General features: G+C 44.4%; 1 protein-coding gene across 1 annotated transcript in view; it reads left to right on the forward strand.

The window, feature by feature from the left end:
• slc38a3b (solute carrier family 38 member 3b) overlaps window positions 1-25,011 on the forward strand; it is a 138,830-nt gene that overhangs the window by 61,876 nt on the left and 51,943 nt on the right. Inside the window, exons 5-7 of the mRNA XM_048547513.1 lie at window positions 4,856-4,929; window positions 6,239-6,331; window positions 12,903-12,984. Coding sequence (XP_048403470.1) covers window positions 4,856-4,929; window positions 6,239-6,331; window positions 12,903-12,984 — 249 coding nt within the window. The remainder of the gene's footprint in view (window positions 1-4,855; window positions 4,930-6,238; window positions 6,332-12,902; window positions 12,985-25,011) is intronic.

Consider the following 25,011-nt stretch of genomic DNA (forward strand, 5'->3'; position numbering starts at 1 on the left):
TGTTCCAGTCAATCTCGTCTCAAGACTCACACTGTGCCATGCCGCGCTTATGCTTTGCTGAATGTGGGTTGAACAGCAGAGCAGGAATAAATATGGGTTAGGGATGGATGTGGCAGCAGTGGGGGAGGGGAGATTTCAGACTAGTAATCACCTTAGAAGCTCAGTAATGAAATGCTCCCACTACTGATTAATGATTGTTAAGCCGTCTTAAAATGGCAAGTGAGTGTAAGCAGGTAAAAAGTTGGAATAATTTTACAGTCTTAAGGGCACGATTGCACAGCAAACATTTGACAAAAAAGCAGTTGCAGTTTCAGTGAGAGTGGGCTAGTGTGAGAAATATCAGGCTGTTGCCATAGGGGAATGCTCTTGTGAAACTGGCACTGCAACACATTAGTGATGAAGAGGGGTTGTCAACGCTCCAGAATTGTCCTATAGATTTGGAGATTAATTCTTTCTACGTTTTTCTTCAGAAAAGAATCAAATGGAGACTTATTAAGGATCCTTTTTTTTTGCTTTCATTTGCTAGTTATTAAACAAGAAAATGAATATGGAGAAGGGGTGGGAAGTACAAGTTTCGTGACTGAATGGAGCGTGATGTGATAAAATCTCACTCATTTAAAGTTGGCAGCCCGTTGATGGGAGTGCAGAGCAGATGCAATTTACTTTTCCTAGCATTGCCTGTCATCAGCATAGTTCACTAAGAAAATGTTCTGCTCCTTCATACCATGGAGGTCAAAATTCACAAAAACAGTGAGGATTGAAATAAAAATTTTACTCAGGCTGGAAATGGAAAAGTGTTTTAACACACACACACGAAAAAACGTCCCGATGGGCTCATGATGAATATGTTCCTATATTAAAGGATTTATTTTCTGTGAGAAACAGGGCTTTAATCAGTGGAGGATTTTTGGCAATCACCATGCTAAGTAGGCATTAGAATGCCCTGATTTGTATGTTCAGCAACCGCTATGTTGCAGACAGTAAGGTTACTTGTCTGATAATTTGTGAAACATCTGACCGGTGCTGAGGGAAGGAACACATTTTTTTTCAGAAAAAATGTTATTTCTTAAACTATGAAGCTCATAAAACATGTCGTTGTTGTCACTTCTTGTCATAAATGTTAAACATTCAGCTCTCTCCAGTTCACAATGGATAAATGAACTGTGCTGGGAGGTCCCAAATTTAATTCATTGTTTTGTGATGTTTCTGCTCAGCACAGGTCTGAGCTGACTTCCTGCAGGAATGACTTAGGCTGGGAGACAGGGGACTAGCTATCTCTATAACCCTACCAAGTTCAGGGTGTTAGTGTTGGGGAATAGGAGCAATCCATGCTGGGAACAGGCACTCCTAGGCAGAGGACTGAAGGTCTCTCTACTCTGATGCTTCTCAGAAAATGGGGTTATTTTAACCTAATGACTTGAGCTACATTGGAAGTCCAAAGGATCACCAGCAACATCAATTTAACAACCTGCCCAGTACTGGTGTTCACTGTGAAGCATGAAAAGTGATTTTTGAACTGTGTGTCAAACCAGCATTTTGCTCAAATGTCCTTCCCCCCCCCACCAATCCTAATGCAATCCTCATAGTTTCTTGGGTTTGGGTAAGGTTAAGATTGATCCCAGGTATACCTCATCTCGAGCCTCAAAAGAGCACCTCCTCTTCAGTCTCCAGGTCTCAGACGGACCCTTTCTGAGTGACATTGACAGTGCTGAAGTTAGCATCTGTGCTGAAGTTAGCATCTGTGCTGTGCAATCTGATCCCTATTGTGCATGTACCCTGCCTTTAAGAAAATAAATTTAACCATTAAGACCCCCACCTTTAAGCATTCCATGTGCTGTGTGTATTTAGTGTTGCAACTTTGCCTGATAGTCAGCTGCAGATCTGCAAGCTGCACATATGGAGTTAGTTTGCTTTAATGCCTGCTATGTAACTTGTAGTGTCTTTTACAGTTTCAAATAAAATAACTCATGAAGCTAATCAGCTCATAATGAGCAGTTGGTTATTGGACCATTACCATGAATATGACAATCACAGCTATCTCAGGAGCAGAATGACCACAGTCAGCCCCAGAGATGAACAGAAAAGATACCAGGCATGTTTCTCATCCACTGTCCCCTCTTGTTGGCTGGTAATAGGAGATGGTGATGAACGCCGCATGCATTCAGCAGTCTGTTTATAATGCATGGCAGGTGTTCCCATGAAGAATGAGCTGTGGGAGAGGCCTGGATGATTGCAGCCATTGGTCGACAGAAATGCTAGGAATAACCATGAGCCTTTGGTGGAGTAGAATATTCTCTCTCTCTCTCTCTCTCTCTCTCTCTCTCTCTCTCTCTCTCTCTCTCTCTCTCTCTCTCTCTCTCTCTCTCTCTCTCTCTCTCTCTCTCTCTCTCTCTCTCTCTCTCTCTCTCTCTCTCTCTCTCTCTCTCTCTCTCTCTCTCTCACACACACACACACACACACACTCCTCAGCAGTGGCGATAAGCACCTAACATTTCAGTGTGATCACCAATCTGCTGATCCGACTGAAACCCTTTCTCTCTCCACAGATGTTCCCTGACTTGCTGTGTTTTTCCAACTATTTTATGTTCTTATTCCAGATTTCTAGCATCTGTAGTATTTTACTTCCAACTTCATAAAAATTCTTTGCAGATATTGAAAGTGAGGCTTTAATTCAATCAGATGGCAAGAGATCTGTCTGTTTTCTTGAGTACTATAGGACACGGCAACATGCTAGGCCATAAAGAAACAAATCTGGGCCTGTGATTCCCAAATGGTTAAATTACAGATTGACAGAAGTGAGAACCTCTCCATGGGTTTGGGGGGATAAGCTGAAGAATGAGTCAGCCCATTCCACTTCAAGATTTATCAGACTGATTCAGAGAAAGCAAGAACTGCTGATGCCGAAGTCAGAGATAACACAGTGTGGAGCTGAAGGAACACAGCAGGCCAGGCAGCATCAGAGAAGGGTCCTGACCTGAAACATCAACTTTCCTGCTCCTCTAATGATGCCTGGCCTGCTGCATTTCTCCAGCTCCACACTGCATTATCTTTATCAGACTGATTCCTGGGATGTCAGGACTAACACATTAAGACAGACTGGATCAGTTAAGAGTTTGGAAGAGGGTGGAGCTCACAGAGGTTTATAAAATTCTAATAGATCTAGATAGGGTAAAGGCAGGAAGGATGTTTCCAATGAGAGCCTAGAACCAAGGGGTACAGTCAAAGAATACATGGCAGAACTAAGATGAGGAGAGATTTCTTCACCCAAAGACTGGTGAACCTTTGGGATTCTGTGGCACAGAAAGTGGTTGAGGCCAAAACATTGAATGTTTCAAGAAGGAGTTAGGTGCAGGCTAAAGGGATCAAAGGGTGTGGGGAGGAGACAAGAAGAGGGTACTGAGTTGGATGATTATAATTGGATGGCGGAGTAGGCTCTGAGAGATGAATGGCCTACTCCTTCTCCTACTTTCTGTGTTTCCATGCTCCTGCACAGGTGCTTGGTGTAGTAATCAAGCCATGTGGACCGCATAGAATATGAGTTCCCTGATTGGGGCTGTTAACCTGATCCAATCAGGATGTCTTGGTTGAAAGATAAAAACAGGAGTGTCAGAGGTTCTGTTCACGCTGAGAGCTGGTTCTGAGGCAGCTGGATCAATGTCAAGTACTATGCACATGCGAATAAAGGGTGACTTGGTGATGGGATACCAGCCTCTATGGAGTTCGTTCAACTGGGAACTCCCAGTATGTTGTTGGCCAAGATCCTGAAGTAGTGTAATGAGGAGACCAATAAAGAAAGGGCAGAACAAGAGGTTGGATCGAGACAGCACTAATGTGTTGAAGAGGAAGAGAGATTTTGGATTCTAACCATCTGATGGCTAATTTCGAGACATCTTTCTGCAAAGAACTCACTTTGAAATAGGAATTTCCATCTGGAATTCTTCCCACTGTCAGTTTCTGTTCCTGAATTGGAATTCTGGCTGGAATTCTGAAAATGTTGAAGGATGGGACAGCACATAATGGTGTTGGCTATGTCTTCTCGAGAGTCTGAAAGAATGAGAGGTAATCTCATTGAAACCTCCAAATCTCTGAAAAGGATAGACAGGGTAGATGCAGGTTAAAGTGTCCTCCCTCGTTGGGAGTCTGGAACCAAGGACACAATTTAATAATGAGTCAGATACAGTTTAAGACCAAAATGAGGAGAAATTGTTCATGCCAAGGGTTGTGAATCGAGGGAAATCTCCGCCCAGGAGGGCTGTGGAAGCTCAGTCTTTGTGTATGTTTAAAGTAGAAGTTGCTGGATTCCCGCTAACCAATGGCATAAAGTGCAGTGGGCATATTTTACTTAAAAGGCATTGAAATGTATGATCAACCATAATGTGTTAAACGGTGGAGTAGGTTCGATGGGCTGAATGGCCTACTCCTAGTCCTATGGAATTTGAGAAACTGTGGTTGTTATCAGATTTTTTTAATGATTTCTAAAGGCAATCTCAATAAGGAACGAGCTCAGAATCACATCACAAAAGCCATGCTGCAAAAAGCAATTCTATGAGAAATATTTTTTTGTTTAATTCATTCATGGGATGATCATCATTAGACTCTTAACTCCACATTCTTTTTCCCCCCCCAGATTTCACCACCTCCCGTGGCAGGCTTTGAATCCAGGTCCCCAAAACATTGCCTGATATTTCCTTATGGATAATACCATTATGCCATTGCATCCCTTAAATATGCCTGTGGAAGCATTGCTAACAAAAACATTAAAGTCTCAACAGTAACACAGAGAATCTAAGTGATTTGATCACAAAATGATTTGGAAATTATCTTTTGATTCCTATTCCTCCTGCTTTTTTTTCAGCTTTCTGTTGACAACTGTGGCCTTACTCTCCTCCTATTCCATTCACTTGCTTCTGAAAGCTTCTGGTGTGGTTGGTAAGTATTTTTTTAACATGGACTTTCTCTATGCAGCACTTTTTCTGAAGGAGAGGAAATCACCCACCTCTAATTTACTGAAGAACACATTGAACACAAATGCATCTGGATTAGGAATTACCTTTGATGTTATTTTATGTTAGCGATGAAGGCCATGTTGACAGTTGGCTGTTTGGTCATTTTCCAAAGGCAAATTTTCAGGATGTCCTCCCACATGTCCCTGTGACACCAGGATTTGCTAAGCCCCAGGGATCTAGGATTAATCTTTCACCAGGCGCAGAGATAGATCAGAGAGCTATTCAAAGTGTTTGTGGGCTTTTTCTACTTCTCTGAATACAGTGTGGGAGGCGGAAGGACATAGGGTGAAACCTGCAGCCATCTGATAGCAACTTGAGGGTTAACAGAGGACCCCAAGTGGGGCCTTGCTGTCCGCTTCCTCTGACAATTTTCTGCATAGTTTAACTGCACACCCTAATTTAGTTGCCATATATTAACATGCCATTATTAGACTGAGAGTGATTCTGGACAACATACTCACAGGTCTTTATCTTTGACATTTAGAATCATAGAATCCGTTCAGTGTAGAAGGAGGCCATTTGACACATCACACGCAGACCCAGACACCCCCACCCTGTCCCTGTAGCCATGGCTAATCCATCTGGCCTGCCCAGCCCAGGACACCATTGGACAATTCTTACAATGGCCAATGCACCAAACTTGCACATCTTTGGACTGTAGGAGGAGACTACAGCACCCAGAGGAAACCCACGCAGACACATGTGTAAACTCCACAGCACCAGTTGGTCAAGTTTGGGAAGCAAACCTGAGTCCCTGGCACTGTGAGGCAGTAGGGCTAACAGCTGAGCCACTGTGCCACCCCCAAGACATGAATCTTGTTCTGTCCAAGCAGCAGCCTGCCTGAAGAGTAGATGCTGAAATCAGCTCTTTAATAGCAATGCCAGTGCAATGGGACCCTCATGACCATGTGCAGAGCTTATAAAATAGGAGACTTTGTGAGATTTTGACTGATCTGGCACAGTCCAATAAATATTTTGGAGAGGGTTACACCAAACCCAATGAATTTTTAACTTGGGTATCTTTCCTGTTAAAAACTTTATGAAACATTATCCATTCCCCTCTTCCCTATTTCATCGATGAGATCGGATGCACCCCCTGCAGATATGACGGGACAGGTCTCATTGCAGTGTCTTTTGTTTGTGATGTATCTTTTGGAGTATCCAAGTACATTGTCTGATAACTCTACATCTCATTTGATGTGATTTCAATAACCTTTCCCTCATTTGCTCAGGAATCCGTGCATATGAGCAGCTCGGTCTGCGGGCTTTCGGGACTCCTGGCAAGTTAGCAGCTGCTATGGCGATTACCCTGCAGAATATTGGTGGTAAGAAGTTTAGCACATTCCACAGGATTAATATTGGGTCATTGTCTTTCAGTGATGTTAAAATGGGGACAAAGCATATATTAATGTACATGCAGTGTGTAGAAAACTGAAAAGATAATGCCATGTTTAAGAGGCTGCAGTATTTCCATTTCTTTACTGAGGAGATTTAGGTGTAAAAAGTTATTACTGGGACAAAACTACATTTGCAAGTAACACCCTGAAAATGTCAATAGGGAAAATCTTGCGGTTGGCTGCTGTACCTGTTCCAGACTGACTGAGACTAGGGATCTATGGAATTCTCTCAGTCAGAGGGGTGTGAACACTCATTCATTCAGTACAATCAAGACCAGATCATAGAGTCCCTACAGTGTGGAAAGAAGCCATTTGGCCTGCTCCAACTGTCTGAACAGTATCCCACCCATACCCCATGTTTATCATGGTCAGCCCATCTAGCCTGAACATGTTTGGATTATGGGAGGAAGCCAGCACACCCAACACAGACACAGGGAGATCGTACAAACTGAACACAAGCAGCTACCCAAGGGTGGAATTGAACCTGGATCCTTGGGGCTGGAAGGTAGTACTGAGCTACTACGCCACCCCAAATCTTAAGCACCAGAATCAAGAGATACTGTTGGCATGTGGGGAAGCATCGAGTTGACATAGAAGTCCCATCTTAATGTTATTGAGTGGCTGAGCAGGCACCAAGGGCCACTTAATACACCTCTGTTTGTGTGTTGTCAAATGATCTCAATCCCTGCTTTTATTCTTCTGAGACTGAGGCATTAGCTCAGAGATAGCAAGGTTGGTATTAGAACAAAGAACAAAGAAAATTATAGCACAGGAACAGGCCCTTTGGCCCTCCAAGCCTGCGCCAATCCAGATCTTCTATCTAAAGCTGTCATCTATTTTCTAAGGATCTGTATCCCTCTGTTCCCTGCCCATTCATGTATCTGTCTAGATACTTCTTAAATGACGCTATCGTGCCTGCCTCTACCACCTCCACTGGAACATGTTCTAGGCACCCAACACCCTCTGTGTAAAGAACTTTCCACGCATATCTCCCTCAAACTTTTCCCCTCTCACCTTGAAATCGTGACCCCTAGTAATGGAGTCTCCCACTGTGGGGGAAAAAGCTTCTTGCTGTCCAGCCTGTCTATGCCTCTCATGATTGTGTAGACTTCAATCAAGTCCCCCCTCAACCTCTGTCTTTCTAATGAAAATAATCCTAATCTACTCAACTTCTCTTAATGGGTACCACCGTCCATACCAGGCAACATCCTGGTGAACCTCCTCTGCACTCTCTCCAAAGCATCCACATCCTTTTGGTAATGTGGCGACCAGAACTGTACACAGTACTCCAAATGTGGTCGAACCAAAGTTTTGTACAACTGCAACATGACCTGCCAACTCTTGTATTCAATACCCTGTCCGATGAATGAAAGCATGCCATATGCCTTCTTGACCACTCTATCGACCTGCTTTGCCACCTTCAAGGTACAATGGACCTGAACACCCAGATCTCTCTGTGCATCAATTTTCTCCAGGGTTTTTCCATTTACCGTATAGTTCGCTCTTAAATCCATCACCTCGCATTTGCCTGGATTGAACTCCATCTGCCATTTCCCCACCTAACTCTGTCTATATTCTGCTGCATTCTCCAACAGCCCCCTTCACTATCTGTTACTCCACTAATCTTAGTGTCATCTGCAAACTTGCTAATCAGACCAAATATACGTTCCTCTAGATCATTTATGTATGTAACAAACAACAGTGGTCCCAACACAGATCCCTGTGGAACACCACTGGTCACAGTTCTCCATTTTGAGAAACTCCCTTCCACTACAACACTCTGTCTCCTGCTGCCCAGCCAATTCTCTATCCATCTAGCTAGTAGACCCTGGACCCCATGCGACTTCACTTTCTCCATCAGCCTACCAGAGTAAGCCTTAACAAATGCCTTACTGATGTCCATGTCCATATATGACATCTACAGCCCTTCTCTCATCTATCAACTTTGTGATTTCCTCAAAGAACTTTATCAATTGGTAAGACATGACCTTCCTTGCACAAAACCATGCTGCCCATTTTCTTCCAAATGTAAATAGATCCTATCACTCAGTATCTTCTCCAGCACCTTCCCCATCACTGACGTCAGGCTCACTGGTCTATAATTACCTGGATTATCCTTGCTACCCTTCTTAAACAAGGGGACAACATTAGCAATTCTCCAGTCTCACAGGACCTCACCCATGCTTAAGGATGTTGCAAAGATATCTGTTAAGGCCCTAGCTATTTCCTCTCTCGCTTCCCTCAGTAACCTGGGATTGATCCCATTCGAACCTGGGGACTTATCCACCCTAGTGCCTTTTAGAATACCTAACCATTCTCCTCCCCCCTTATGCTGACTTGACCGAGAGTGATCAAACATCTATCCCTAACTTCAACATCTGTCATGTCCCTCTCCTCAGTGAATACCAACGCAAAGTACTCATTAAGAATCTCACTCATTTTCTCTGACTCCTCACATAACTTCCCTCCTTTGTCCTTCAGTGGGCCAACCCTCTCTCTAGTTGCCCTTTTGCTCCCTATGTATGAATAGAAGGCTTTAGGATTTTCCTTAACTCTGTCTGCTAAAGATATTTCATGATCCATTTTGGCCCTCTTAATTCCTCATTTCAGCTTGGTCCTACTTTCCTGATATTCTTCCAAAGCTTTGTCTGTTTTCAGTCGCCTAGACCTTCTGTATGCTTTCTTTTTCCTCTTTGCTCATCTTATAATTTCACCTGTCATCCATGGTTCCCTAACCTTGCCCTTTCTATCCCTCATTTTCACAGGAACATATCTGTCCTGCACTCGAATCATCCTCTCTTTAAAAGCCTCCCACATATCAAATGTGGATTTACCCTCAAACAGTTTCTCCCTATCCACATTCCCCAGCTCCTGTTGAATTTTGCTATAGTTGGCCTTCCCCCAATTCAACACTCTTCCTTTGGGACCACTCTCATCTTTGCCCATCAGTATTCTAAAACTTACGGAATTGTGATCACTATTCCCAAAGTAATCCCCTGCTGAAACTTCAACCACCTGGCCGGGCTCATTCCCCAACACCAGGTCTAGTATGGCCCCTTCCCGAGTTGGACCATTTACATACTGCTCAGAAACTTTCCTGGATGTTCCTTACAAATTCTGCCCCATCTAAATCCCTAACACTAAGTGAATCACAGTCAATGTTGAGAAAATTAAAATCTCCATCACCACCAGCCTGTTGTTCCTACATCTTTCCATAATCTGTCTACATATTTGTGCCTCTATCTCACACTCGCTGTTGGGAGGCCTGTAGTGCAGTCCCAACATTGTTACCACACACATCCTATTTCTGAGCCCTGCCCATATTGCCTCACAGCTCAAGTTCTCCATAGTGCCCTCCTTCAACACAGCTGTGATATCCTCTTTGACCAGTAATACAATTCCACCATGCCTTTTACCTCTCTCTCTATTCTGCCTGAAGCATCAATATCCTGGGATATTTAGTTGCCAATCTTGCCCTTCCCTCAACCAAGTCGCAGTAATAACAATAACATCATACTCCTAGGTACTAATTCAGGCCCTATGCTCATCTGCCTTACCTACTACACTTCCAGCATTAAAACAAATGCACTTTAGACCACCTGTCCCTTTGCGTTCATCATCTGCTCTCTGCCTCCTCTTCCCATTAGTCACATTGACTTCATTATCTAGTTCCTTACCAGCTTTAGTTACTATCTCCTTACTGCCCACTAACCTCCTCATTTGGTTCCCATCCCCCTGCCACATTAGTTTAAACCCTCCCCAACAGTGTTAGCAAAAACAGCCCGAGGGCATTGTATTACTTTTAGTGAGGGCACGGCATGGGAAAGCTGACCTTCACCCAGAATGTTAACTCGTTAACTCAGAGAGAAAGACGTGGTTCTTAATTTTCCAAAAGAAATCCATCCACAGTGCATAGAACGACTGATCTCCAATCCTAACATTGGCAGTTCAGAGTATATTGAGCTTTAATTCCCGATTCAGCTGCTCTTCCTTTATACCCATAAGCTGTAAAATACTGTTTCCATGGCAGCACTGGAAGGAACCTTTGTATTAATGATATAATGGAAGGCCTGATATTTTCCACAATTGACACGATCTCATTTTCAGAAATCGCCCGTTTATTTTGTGTGTATTTCCTTGATTTTGACATTGCAGAGAAAAATGAGCATTTATTCTTACGCTTGTTCAAAGAAAGATTTTAACCTCTCCTCCCGCAATCTCCATCTCATAGAGCTCCTCTAACTGATGTGTTACAGCCTTGTGATAGACACCACACAAAGGAAGCTGTCTGGATAATAGCCAGGATATAACAGCCCACCAACATATAGTACCTCACTGCCTTGCACTGGAATTACATACTCATTGATTATTAGTACAGCACACACCATAACAGCTGCAACTTTCAAACTGACCTCCAGTTGACTCTTTCTAATTATATTGTGCAATTACGATTAGTTCCAAGTAATGATTATTTCGTAGGTAGCTCCAGCATCATACAGCATCTGTGAATTCCTTACGTGTGCATAGTTAAGTTAAATCGGCTCACTGCATAAACATTGTTCCTTTATGGCAGAAGTGTTTCTGATATACATTCTTGTTGATGCTGTTCTTTTTGTTTAAGAGTGTGAGAATACAGCAGTGTTATCTATGAACTCAGACTCTGACAAATCCACCTGACAATCCACCAATCATGATAACAAAGTGTGGAGCTGGATGAACACAGCAGACCAAGCAGCATCTTAGGAGTACAAAAGCTGACGTTTCGGGCCTAGACCCTTTGATACAATCCACCATTCATAGATGACTGCTACTGAATGGGTTTTTTTGGGTCCTGTGCATGTCCATTGATTTATACAAATATCACTTGTATAAAATATGTTCTAATGTCATGGACCAGACCAAAGCCCCTTAAAAATATTTTAAGAAGGTAGCCTAGACCCTAACATTTTCTTACTTTAAAGGCAAATATAATGAGCCTCAGATGTAATGTGTCTGGTCAAACGACTCGACATCAAGCAAAGCACAATTTATTTAAACTCTAGTTACAATACAACCAAAGAGAGAGGAATTTAGATTACATTAACTCTATTGGAAAATTTAACGGAATAAGAGATAAAGTAACAACAGCTCATTAACTATTCCAATGCAGTAGCATCCTATAAAGACACCTATTGGCAAAAAATGGAAAATTCAAGACACAGATTCTCACATACAGGAGGAAACAAATTTCAAAGACAATTCAGAGAGATTAACAACTAGGAGACGTTCACTGAAGCTTCCAACTCTTTTTTGACTCCAATAGCTTCTGCTTCAAACTGAACCCAAAAACTAAAATAAGAAACTAGAAATCTTGGTCCGCGAGAGCTGGCCACACCCAGGCTGCTTCAAAAAAAACCCCAAGGCATCACAAGTTGGTTACTTTCTTAGAGACAGCTTGACACCATAGCCTTACAACTTCTCTTAAAAAAACAGGATAAAATAACTCTTAAAGTGATAACATTGTCACACTAATAGCCTGCGTCTATTTTAGTCGGCTCAGTAAATTAAGGACCTTTCCCAATGGCAACACTGCTATTTCAGCACAGTTACTGAGCATGCTTGGACTTATTTCTTGAAACAAGCTATCACTTTGTCACTTCCCACTCTGACCTCATGCTCTCTGATTTTCCCTGGTGTTCCCTTGGATTCTCCTCTTCCCTGCCGCTGTGCACCTGGGCATTGAGAAAGGGTGACCGAATGAGGGAGCGGGTGAAACTATGACTGGGAGCGGCTGGGAGGTGTCGACGGTGAAGATTGGGGGTAATGGGGTTGCGTGCTAGATAGAGTGAGTGGGAGAACATGGAGGGCAATGGTGAGAGGTGGGCTGGACAAGTACACAGTGAGCCTCAGAGTCGGGTAGGGAAAGGGGTGATCAGGAAGGGTCAGTGAATGGGAGGGGTGACAAGTGTTGGAGAGAGACAGCGAGAGTAAGGGGGGAGTATCAGGAGAGGCAAGTGAACGGGGGGAAAGCAACGCCGGAGACCAAGAGCCAATGAGAAGTAGTTGAAAAAAGATTTCAAGGTCAAGGTTTGGAGAGCAAACCTGCTGTTGGAGCCTGGGTACTACCATCCCCAACCACAGTCCATTCTGGTGCCCATGGAGTGCAGCAGGAGGGAGGCCATCTCCATTTGGTACATGGCCTCCCCACATGATTTGGAGTTGGTTCCCACACCGATATGATGCTATATAATAATTTTACCCTATATAATAATTTTACCCAGCTGCCCATGGTGGCAACCTCACCATATTATGACCTACTGTTGATAAAATGTTCTAAACGGACCCCGTTCCCAGTGATATGATGGTTCATGTGCCTCCCAACTTCCTTTCCAGACGTTTGTACAGTTCAGATTCTCAAAAGACTACATCTTAAGATGGCGAGGTGCCCACTCCCACTGCCGTGATTCATTGTTGGGATTTGAGCAGCAAATTCATGCTAATTGCTTTTGTCTGCTTTCAGCCATGTCCAGTTATCTCTACATTGTGAAGTATGAACTTCCCCTGGTGATACAGGCCTTTCTGAACATTGAGGAGAAAACCGGGTGAGTTGGAGTTCCTGAAAGTTGGAAAGGGGTAGAACGAATGCTTAGGACATGGTGCTAATTTCCTCTGAACTTCTTCTGTTCCTCACTCGTTACTTCCAGAATGTGATGCAGAAATCCCTTTCTCTGTAAATACAGTTTTCACAACCAGACCCCAGGAGAAGCCCCCAGGAAAATTCCACCCTTTGGTCTTCCTTTACGCTCTAGAACATTCAAAGTATTGGAATAAGAGCAAAGTGAACGCCTGTAAATTATGTGACTGAAGCTGAGTGCTGAGGACTGATTAGAGGACTTCAGCAATGCTTCAGCTAAGAATCCCAGTATATGTGTCAAAGCTGAATGTTTCCTGGACAGTACCATGTTCTTATATCCAGTTTATCCGCACTGATCCATGAGGAAAGCTATCCAACAAAAGCTTAATACTCCATTTGGAGACTGCCCTAAAGGATCCAGAGTGTCAAATTTGAGATTCAGTGAATACAGTGGATATGAAATCAGGTGTGATACTGTTAACCCTTACTCATGGTGCTCTTGGTGTACTTGGCAAAGAATATCTTATTATCATTGGGAAACCATACATCACAAAACTCTGTATCTGTTACGTCCAAGTTGAGTAACAGTGTGGAACCGTAGCTATCAGACTGAGAAGGCCAATTGTGAATCTACCAAGCCTGTGTCTTTGGCACACTCCTCTACAGTAGCGAGACTTGAAATGCATCTAATCAACAGGAGAAAAGGTTTAAGTAGTTTCCACCTTCACTGTCTCAGGCATACTCTTGACACCTCTGTGCAGGACAAGGTCACCCTTCAGATCTTGGAAGCGTGCTAATCCTGTCAAAATATGCTCATTGGTAAACCAATGACATTTGCACTGGCTCAGCTATGTTCACTAGACTGATGACAGCCATATGCCTAAAGATCTGTGCAATGAATTGGCCGCTGGGCCCACAACCTCTTGGATATCAATAGTTCCACAGTAAGGACACCTGTAAGCATTATATGAAGATGGCAGGTATTGGGATTAGAATAGTTGAATGATTGCTTTGGGCCAAAGGGCATTGTTAAAATTTTTTTTATAGAATCCCTACAGTGTGGTAACAGGTCCTTTGGCCCAACAAGTCAACACCAACCCTCAGAGCACCCACCCCCGTAATGTACAAATCCCTGAACACTATGGGCAATTTAGCATGGCCAGTCCACCTAGCCTGCACATCTTTGGACTGTGCAAAGAAACCGGAGCACCAGAGGAAACCCACACAGACACAGGGAGAATGAATCCGGGTCCCTGGTGCTGTTAGGTAGCAGTGCTAACCATTGAGCCACCGTACTGCCCTCTTTCTGTGCTGTAGCTCTCTATGACACTGATAACCAGGAGAGAGTTGCTGATGGCTGTGACCTCTGACTGTGTGTTTGGAAGAGCATTGGTAGAGGTGAGCAGGAATGAGAAGATCAGCTGGCTGAGAAGAGAAAACTGAGGCCAATGAATTGTGCATCTTCCTAACCCATTGTGTTCCTGCAAAGAAAATGCAGAGGACACTGTCACAGTGGGTGTCTCTTGCCACACCGAGCTGTATTTAACACAGAGCTGGCTGCCATAATGCAGTGAGTGAGGGTGAGTGAGGAATCTGAAAGAATTGGACATGATCAATAGGCTTTCTCTTTATCTGGCTCCTTATTTTGAATTTGGATGTGTTATCTGACTCTAAATGATGCCAACATCATGGACCTCAATCGCTGTTCTAGCTGTTGTACTTAATAGACATTGTTGACCAAGTTAAGGGTATGATAAAAAATTAGACACAGTATACTGAGTTGGATGATCAGCCATGATCATATCAAATGGCAGAGCAGGCTAAAGGGGCTGAATGGCCTATTCCTGCCCCTATTTTCCACATATCTATGAGGCCTGCATTCTTGCATCATCCAAGGGCTGAGGAATGGTGCTGCACAAGTCATATATTGACCCATTGGCTCTGTCTAATGGGGCAAGACGTCTGCACTCTTAGGCAATAGCTACAGATTGCAAATCAGGAGGGAATCTAAAGAGCTGGGTTTAAACCCTTACCCAGTGTGCACTTGGGATGACCTTCTCCATGGGGGAAGCAAGGCTTAACTTCAATTTAATTGATCATTCCTACTAGCCTGGGGCAATAGTAGGAGCATGCAGATTAGTCTTTTACAATGAACCTTCCTGGGCATCATACTCCATAATCATTCACTCACCCGGTCAGCTTTGCTCCCAAAGTAACCCCTATTTCTGCACTGAGTTAAAATTTAATTTCTGAACCTTTATCTCAAACAGGAGATCAGTGCTCATAGTATCAAAGTGCCTACAATTTTGACAGCTCATTCCATTGATGTTGCTCTGTATGAAGAAGGTTCACCATCTTGTGTGGCAATGTGTCATTATTAACCATGACATAATTTCCAAATAGATATCAGACACTCGGGGGTGAAATTTGTGTGGGGGCGGGTGTGTGGTGGGGTCCTATTCTCTTGATATAACACTGGCCAAAGATCAAAGTAGACCTGTGGGAGTGAGAGCTAGAGATCAAAGAAAGCCCGATAGATATCTCTGCCAGGAGCCGTGATCCCAATGGGAAAAAAAAATTGCTGGGTGTCACTCATTTACCACTGACTGATAATGGCTCTGGAAGACAGCAGGAACAGATTCACTGACTGGATAATGGTGTAAAAGGGAGAGAAAGGAAAGGGAGGCAAATACGTGTTTTTATTCACCCTCAACCAGAGTTGTTACTGTGCTAAAAATACGAGTTTGTGTTTCAACAGGAAAGTAGTTCCTCAATGTGTGGCCATACAATACTTTTGTTTAATCAGCAAGGTGAAGGTTAGAAGCTGGAATTTGTCTATAGCTTTCCATTTACTCAGCAAGGGGTAAGGATCACTTGCTGTGCAACTGTTTCATCAGGATAAATGTGGTTACCAAATGGTCTTTCAGTGCAACAAATGGTATGAAAATCAGAAGATCTTCCCCCACAGGGCTAAGAAGCCCTTTCTTGAGGTAACATAAGCAGGGTCATAGGCCTGGGGGACTGCTACTCAGCTGTGGTCTTCTCAAATTAACTAATTAGTGGCCCAAATGCGGGGTTGCCATCATTGGTGGGTAAGTTCTCCAAACTGGTAGCCAAGAGCAAGTGCAGGAGCACTGAAAAAGTAGCAGATGGTGGAACTTAGCATTTGAACTACACAAACACCAGGCAATGACCATCTCCAACAAGAGAGGTTCTGACCTTCACCTCTTGGCATTCAGTGGTATTACCGCCAAATCTCCCACTATCAACATCATAGGGCTATCACCATAAGGGGAGATTGGTGTGGAGGGTTAATACTCTGAAGCAAGGAGTTTAACATCTATTGTATCAGTTGGTGCAACTTAAATTGGATTAATAAATAGAAATAGAATCCTTACAGTCCAGAAAGAGGCTATTTGGCCCATCAAGTCTGCACCAATCCTCTAAAGACCATTCTACCCAGACCCAGACCCTCACCCTATCCCGATAACTCCACATTTCCCATAGCTAATCCACCTAACCTGCAGAACCCTGAATACCATAGTGCAGTTTCCCATGGCCAATTCACCAAACCAACACATCTTTGGACTGTGGGAGAAAACTGAAGCACCTGGAGGAAAGCCACATTCCAGACATTGTGAGGCAGTAATGCTGACTTCTGAGCCACCATGCCACCCATCTGGCATATAAAACCATTGTAATGTTTGTGACTGTGATGATTATCATCGATTGTCATAAAAACCCATTCGGTTTGCTGATGTCCTTTAGGGAGGGAAATCTGCCATTCTTTCCTGGTCTGGCTTACATGTGACTTCAGATCTACAGCAGTGTGGTTGACTCTTAACTATCTGGTGCGATGGATCTAGCAAGCCTCTCAGTTCAAGGTGGATAATGAGAGGTGGATAACAAATAGTGACATTATCCCTAACACACACACACACCTTGGAAGAATAAAGGCAGCGAAGGACTGGATCAGCATTATAAGTGTTGTGGCTACAAGAGCAAATCTGGGAACTCTGACACAAGTAACTCACCTCCTTACTCCTTAAAACCTATCCACCATGTGCAAAGCACAAGTCAGGAGTGTATTGGAATATATTGGAACTTGCCTGGATTAGTGCGGCTCAAGAAACAGGGTGAGGATTGCTTGCCATGTTATTATAGGGAGCTGTTGTTTATTCAGCAGAAATAAGGGTTATGCTCTGGGCAACTACTATTTTCATATTTATTCAACAGGCATTAGGGTTATGCACAGTGCAACTCTGTGGAGTTTTTGTTTATTCACCAGGGGAAAGATTAAGTCAAATGTCACACTAGTTGTTGTATTTGCCGAATGATGATTTCCTGTTTATTCAGCAGGTTAGCAGTTAAAGGTAAATTGTTGGTGGCAAGAATTGTTCTGGAGTTTCACCTTATTTACCAATGCACAGGTTAAGAAAATTAATTATTAAGCCAGGGTGCAAAACAAGGCCCTTATCTGTGCAAGTGCTGAAACAGAGTTACTCCTAAACATTTGTCATTTGACTGGCTGTTCACAGAAATGATGCAATTCCCAGTAAGGCCTTGACAGTGAAGGGAAGAAGGCAGCTGCAGAGATGTGGAGGCTCTTTGCTGCCTGATCTATAAAGGGACTGTTCTAGCTGTCCCTGGCTCTGGTGACTGGAAATTTTATTAAGGCCAGGGGTTCCTCTGGAAGAATTGTGAAGTTCCATAGTTGCACAGGTTTAAAACAGAATGGTTTTTTTTAGCTTGTGTTTCATTTGCTTTTCTGTTCGCCCTTCAACATCGCTGCCAAGGCCAGCATTTGTTGCCCATTCAAAATTGCCCTGTAGAAGATGATGCCGAACCATTGCATTTTGAAGCAAGTGTAATCTTCAGCAGTGTTTGCATCAGCCACCCCAGGAGGTGGTGTGATTACTGTGTAAACATGGTACGTAAACAGTGATACAGGCCACAATATTAACAAACAGGAGTACATTCACTCACCGCTACTCCATTATGGCCACCAGTTTACACTAAACAAGGATTATTAAGGAACTAGTTTTGAGCAGCCGGGCAAAGGATGAATAAATACAGTCAGGCCAAACTGAATGCTACCTTGGTTTTTGAATCATGCATTCTGTATTGGCATGGCTTAAATAGAGAATTTGATATGAAGAAGGGAATTCAGTTGTGCATAGAAACTGCAACTGATGCGATTATTCTCCTTACAAAAACAACTTATATTGTACCCTGCACATAATAACGCACCTGCAGACTTCACGGAGACATTATGAAAGGAAGTGTGAATCAAGCCACGTAAATAAATGTTAGATCAAGTAACCTAAAGCTTGGTCAAAGGGGGAGGGTCTTGAGAAGTGTTTTAAAGGACAAGAGTGAGGTTACGAGGTGGGGAGTTGTCAGGAGACAATCACAGAGCTGGGCGACCAAAGATATCACCCAAGCAAAAAGACCATCCAAAGCAAAGGCATTTGAGAAATTTGATGGAGATGTTCCAAATTATGAGTGGCTTTAATAGAGAGCATGGGAGAAATCAGTTCAAATGGCGAGAGGATTGGTAACCAGAAGACACAGGTTTAAAATAATAGACAAATTAAAAAGTCAACAGGAGATGAAATCAAATTATTTTCATTCAATAAATGATTGTAATCTGAAACTCACTGCTGGAAAAGATGTGGGGCTAGTTTTAATAGGAAATTCAATTGAAGTGGGGATAAAGTAGGGGAGTGGAAGTATTTGGCAGATCTTTCAGACACAGGCATGATCTTAATTTTGGAGGAAATTGCAACAACAAAAATTAAACTAAAATATTTCTGTAAAAATTTCAGCTTAAATCAAGATTTAAAAAATCACACAGCCAGAAGCTTTCCTTGATTTATGCAATTCTCTGAATCATAAGCAGACGCAGTGTAGGAGCAGGGTATTTGGCCCATCATGTCTTTGGTAGAGCTATCCAATCAGTGACCTTGCTCTTTCTCCAAACCCCTGAAATGTTCCAAATATTCAAGTGTTTCTCCAGTTCTCTTTTACAAGTTACTATTGAAACAGCTTCCATCACCCTTTCTGGCAGTTTATTCCAGATCACAACAGCTCATTATTGGAAACAATTTCCTCATGATGTAACTAGTTCTTTCATCAGCCATTTTAAATCTGTGCAGTCTGGTTATCGATCCTTCTGCTGTCAGAAGTGGTATATCCGTGTGTACTTTATTAAATCCATTGTTGACTTTGAAGATCTTTCTGAAATCCCCTAATACTCTCTATTTCTAAGACCTTGGCATCTTTCCTGAAGCTTGGTGCACAGAATTATTTACGGTATTCTGGCTGCGACCTCTTCAATATCTTAAACTGGGGAAACAAAACTCTGTTGCTTTTGCACTCTACTCTGCAATGAGTAAACCCCATGACCCTACACAATATATTAATAGCCTTTTCAACTTGTTCAGCCACTTTTGAAAGATTTGCTTGCACACACTCCACCCAACCTCACATCTGTTTGTTCACTTCCCCTTTAGATTGTAACATTGCATTGATAGTGCATCACCTTGATCTTCACACAAAAATCTTCAGAATTTTATCTGCCGTACATTAACCCATTCCACTAATGTTGCCCTGAAGTCTGTTACTATTTTTATCATTGTTAACTACGCTTTTGTGTAGTATTGTGTCTCTGCAAACTTTGAAATTATGCCCATATCCAGATTTTTATCTCTAATAGACTCCTTACTCACAGAGTTAGTCTGATTGGCCTGTTGACGTTGGGTTTATTGTTCTTCCTTTGTTTAAACAGGATTGATGCAGTCTTATTGAGACAGAAATATCTATAAAGTGATGGGTGGGGAGGATTGTGAAGGAGGAAGCCATAATTGAGACCACTGATCTATGCTTTTCACGGAAAGACTGTTGAAATTGTGAAGTGCAATCTGCTCATTTGCAGGACTGTCGTGTGAATCAGTGTTTCGTTGAGGTAAATTAAGATATTGATACTTTTGCAAGGAAGCTGCATTGCAACTCAAATTTTTTTCCTTTACATTTATTTTCTTCTTCGCCATCACATCCTCAGGGGTTTTCAATAGCTGAGGGAGAAGGAATCAGAGATTTGGGACCTCTGCCATGGCAAGAACTTATATGTCCAACTGAAGTTATTCATTAAGTAGCACACTGTTTCGTAGATCTTAAGCAGATGTTTAGTGTAATTGAGCAGTTTATTTTGTGCATCATTGGCTCATCATTCTGCTCTCCATAGAAGACACATCAAGTTTATTCCTCACAGTGCACAATTGTGAAACTCTTTAAACTTTTAAAAATAATCTGGTAATGCGTGAGATTAATGTACTCCGTGCTGGTAGTGAAAAGGTGAGGAGGTCAGCTTGGCTTGGCTGCACATTTCCATTACATTCCCACCCCCATTGTAAGGTAACAGCATAATCTATTCAAGCTTTTAACTGTAAAACGGATGATACGGAAGAGAATTACGAGGCCTACTGCCTGGGCTAAAGTGAAAACACTGGGTTATTTCAAGCAAAAGTGGCATCAGCAGTCGGTATGCTATAGCTGCCTCAGTTTGTCCATGTCCAGGACAAGGCTCGAGGAAATCATTTGGAGGAAACAGAGTGGAATTGTAACAGTGGTCGGCCTCCTTCTGATACAATGTAATGGCAAACGGTTAAAGAATACTTACAAGATTTGTACACATTCATCATACACAACAGCGGCTATGGATTGACATTGTGAGGGAGCAGCTGTCCGTAGAGATGTGTCTTAGTGCAATTTGGCTCTGGAATGTAACTTAATTCTCCACAGTTTAAAAAAATTCCCAGAAAATGGACTCAAGCCCCTCAGCCTGACATGACCACACATTTACTGCTGCCCGTAAAGCAAGGTTGGCCTCTTCTGTCTAATTTTTTTTTCACAGGATGTGGGCATTGCTGGCTTAACCAGCATTTATTGTCCACCCCTAATTGCTTTGGAGAAGGTGAATGGAGCTGCCTTCTTGAAATGCTGCTACCCTTGGGCTCCACAGATATAATGTTGTTAGGGAAGGTGTTCCAGGATTTTGACCCTGAAACAGTGAAGGAATGACAGTTTATCTCCAAGTCAGGATGGTGAGTGGCTTGGAGAGGAACCTGCGGGGTGGTGGTTTGCCCGTGCATCTACTGCCTTCATGTCTCGGAACGGGTTTGGAAGGTGGTGCCAGAGGAGGCTGGGAGAATTTCTACAAGCTGGTGAACTGAGTACATTGTGATAGTGGTAGATGGGGTGTCACCGAATAGGATGATGGAAAGTGTCGAACTTCTTGAGTGTTGTGGGACCTGAACCCATCCAGGCAACTGGAGAGTATTCCATGAGACTCCTGCTTTGTGCCTTGACGATGGATATACTTTGCAGGGACTGGAGGTGAGTTATTCATTACAAGATCCTTCACCTCTGACCTGCTGTTGTAGCCACGGTTTTTAACAGGCTAGGCCACATTAATTTCTGATCAATAGTGGTGCCCTGGGTTATTGATAGTGGATGATTCGGTGGTAGTAATGCTATTGAACATTAAGGGACAGTTCTTAGCTTCTCTGTTGTTCAGAATGGTCACTGCCCAGCACTTGAGTGGTGTGAACGTTACTTGCCATTTACCAGCCTAAATGTTGTCCAGGTCTTGCTGCATATGAATGTGGACTGCTTCAGCATTTAAGAAGTTATAAGTCGTAATGAACATTGTGCAATCATCAGTGAATCTCCCCCCCTTCTAACGTAGCAATGGAGGGCAGATTGTTGATGAAGCAACTGAAGATGGTTAAACCTAAGACAGCTAGGGGCCCGCTTGTGGCTCAGAGGTAGATTCTCTACCCCTGAACCAGGAGGTCTGGGTTCATGTCCCACCTGGTCCAGAAGTGTGTAATAACATCTGTGAAAAAGTTGGTTAGAAAAATAGTTTAAATAATAAAAAAATACCCTGAGGAACTAGGGGTCTTCTTGTGGAACTGTGGTAAACCCTCTACCTATGAATGAGGAGATCTGGTTTTAAATGCCGCACCCCCCCCCCCTCCCCCGCTCCCATGGTGTGTCATAATATATCCAAAAAAGTTGAATTAAAAATAGCTGTCCAGAGGAACTAAGGCTCTGGTGGTGCATCTGGTAGTGACCCTAACTCTAGGCTAGGAGGCCTGGGTTCAAGTCTCATCTGTTTCAGAGGTATTTTTAATAACATCTCTGAATTGGGGTTGATTTAAAAAGTGATCAGAAATAACAGGAACCGCAGATGCTGGAGAATCCAAGATAACAAAGTGTGAAGCTGGATGAACACAGTAGGCCAAGCAGCACCTTAGGACCACAAAAGCTGACGTTTCGGGCCTAGACCCTTCATCTGATGAAGGGTCTAGGCCTGAAACGTCAGCTTTTATGCTCCTAAGATGCTGCTTGGCCTGCTGTGTTCATCCAGTCCCATACTTTGTTATCAGAGATGATGGGAACTGCAGATGCTGGAGATTCCAAGATAATAAAATGTGAGGCTGGATGAACACAGCAGGCCAAGCAGCATCTCAGGAGCACAAAAGCTGACGTTTCGGGCCTGGACCCTTCATCAGAGAGGGGGATGGGGGGAGGGAACTGGAATAAATAGGGAGAGAGGGGGAGGCGGACCGAAGATGGAGAGTAAAGAAGATAGGTGGAGAGGGTGTAGGTGGGGAGGTAGGGAGGGGATAGGTCAGTCCAGGGAAGACGGACAGGTCAAGGAGGTGGGATGAGGTTAGTAGGTAGCTGGGAGTGCGGCTTGGGGTGGGAGGAAGGGATGGGTGAGAGGAAGAACCGGTTAGGGAGGCAGAGACAGGTTGGACTGGTTTTGGGATGCAGTGGGTGGGGGGGAAGAGCTGGGCTGGTTGTGTGGTGCAGTGGGGGGAGGGGATGAACTGGGCTGGTTTAGGGATGCAGTGGGGGAAGGGGAGATTTTGAAACTGGTGAAGTCCACATTGATACCATATGGCTGCAGGGTTCCCAGGCGGAATATGAGTTGCTGTTCCTGCAACCTTCGGGTGGCATCATAGTGGCAGTGCAGGAGGCCCATGATGGACATGTCATCAAGAGAATGGGAGGGGGAGTGGAAATGGTTTGCGACTGGGAGGTGCAGTTGTTTGTTGCGAACTGAGCGGAGGTGTTCTGCAAAGCGGTCCCCAAGCCTCCGCTTGGTTTCCCCAATGTAGAGAAAGCCGCACCGGGTACAGTGGATGCAGTATATCACATTGGCAGATGTGCAGGTGAACCTCTGCTTAATGTGGAATGTCATCTTGGGGCCTGGGATGGGGGTGAGGGAGGAGGTGTGGGGACAAGTGTAGCATTTCCTGCGGTTGCAGGGGAAGGTGCCGGGTGTGGTGGGGTTGGAGGGCAGTGTGGAGCGAACAAGGGAGTCACGGAGAGAGTGGTCTCTCCGGAAAGCAGACAGGGGTGGGGATGGAAAAATGTCTTGGGTGGTGGGGTCGGATTGTAAATGGCGGAAGTGTCGGAGGATAATGCGTTGTATCCGGAGGTTGGTAGGGTGGTGTGTGAGAACGAGGGGGATCCTCTTGGGGCGGTTGTGGCGGGGGCGGGGTGTGAGGGATGTGTCGCGGGAAATGCGGGAGACGCGGTCAAGGGCGTTCTCAATCACCGTGGGGGGGAAGTTGCGGTCCTTAAAGAACTTGGACATCTGGGATGTGCGGGAGTGGAATGTCTTATCGTGGGAGCAGATGCGGCGGAGGCGGAGGAATTGGGAATAGGGGATGGAATTTTTGCAGGAGGGTGGGTGGGAGGAGGTGTATTCTAGGTAGCTGTGGGAGTCGGTGGGCTTGAAATGGACATCAGTTACAAGCTGGTTGCCTGAGATGGAGACTGAGAGGTCCAGGAAGGTGAGGGATGTGCTGGAGATGGCCCCGGTGAACTGAAGGTTGGGGTGGAAGGTGTTGGTGAAGTGGATGAACTGTTCGAGCTCCTCTGGGGAGCAAGAGGCGGCGCCGATACAGTCATCAACAACTTCTCTTTTGACTCCTCCCACTTCCTACAGACCAAGGGGGTGGCCATGGGCACCCGCATGGGCCCCAGCTATGCCTGCCTCTTTGTAGGTTACGTGGAACAGTCCATCTTCCGCACCCACACAGGCCCCAAACCCCACCTCTTCCTCCGGTACATTGATGACTGTATCGGCGCCGCCTCTTGCTCCCCAGAGGAGCTCGAACAGTTCATCCACTTCACCAACACCTTCCACCCCAACCTTCAGTTCACCTGGGCCATCTCCAGCACATCCCTCACCTTCCTGGACCTCTCAGTCTCCATCTCAGGCAACCAGCTTGTAACTGATGTCCATTTCAAGCCCACCGACTCCCACAGCTACCTAGAATACACCTCCTCCCACCCACCCTCCTGCAAAAACTCCATCCCCTATTCCCAATTCCTCCGCCTCCGCCGCATCTGCTCCCACGATAAGACATTCCACTCCCGCACATCCCAGATGTCCAAGTTCTTTAAGGACCGCAACTTCCCCCCCACGGTGATTGAGAACGCCCTTGACCGCGTCTCCCGCATTTCCCGCGACACATCCCTCACACCCCGCCCCCGCCACAACCGCCCCAAGAGGATCCCCCTCGTTCTCACACACCACCCTACCAACCTCCGGATACAACGCATTATCCTCCGACACTTCCGCCATTTACAATCCGACCCCACCACCCAAGACATTTTTCCATCCCCACCCCTGTCTGCTTTCCGGAGAGACCACTCTCTCCGTGACTCCCTTGTTCGCTCCACACTGCCCTCCAACCCCACCACACCCGGCACCTTCCCCTGCAACCGCAGGAAATGCTACACTTGTCCCCACACCTCCTCCCTCACCCCCATCCCAGGCCCCAAGATGACATTCCACATTAAGCAGAGGTTCACCTGCACATCTGCCAATGTGATATACTGCATCCACTGTACCCGGTGCGGCTTTCTCTACATTGGGGAAACCAAGCGGAGGCTTGGGGACCGCTTTGCA

This window comes from Stegostoma tigrinum, chromosome 11 (assembly GCF_030684315.1).
Source record: "Stegostoma tigrinum isolate sSteTig4 chromosome 11, sSteTig4.hap1, whole genome shotgun sequence".
NCBI lineage: Eukaryota > Metazoa > Chordata > Chondrichthyes > Orectolobiformes > Stegostomatidae > Stegostoma > Stegostoma tigrinum.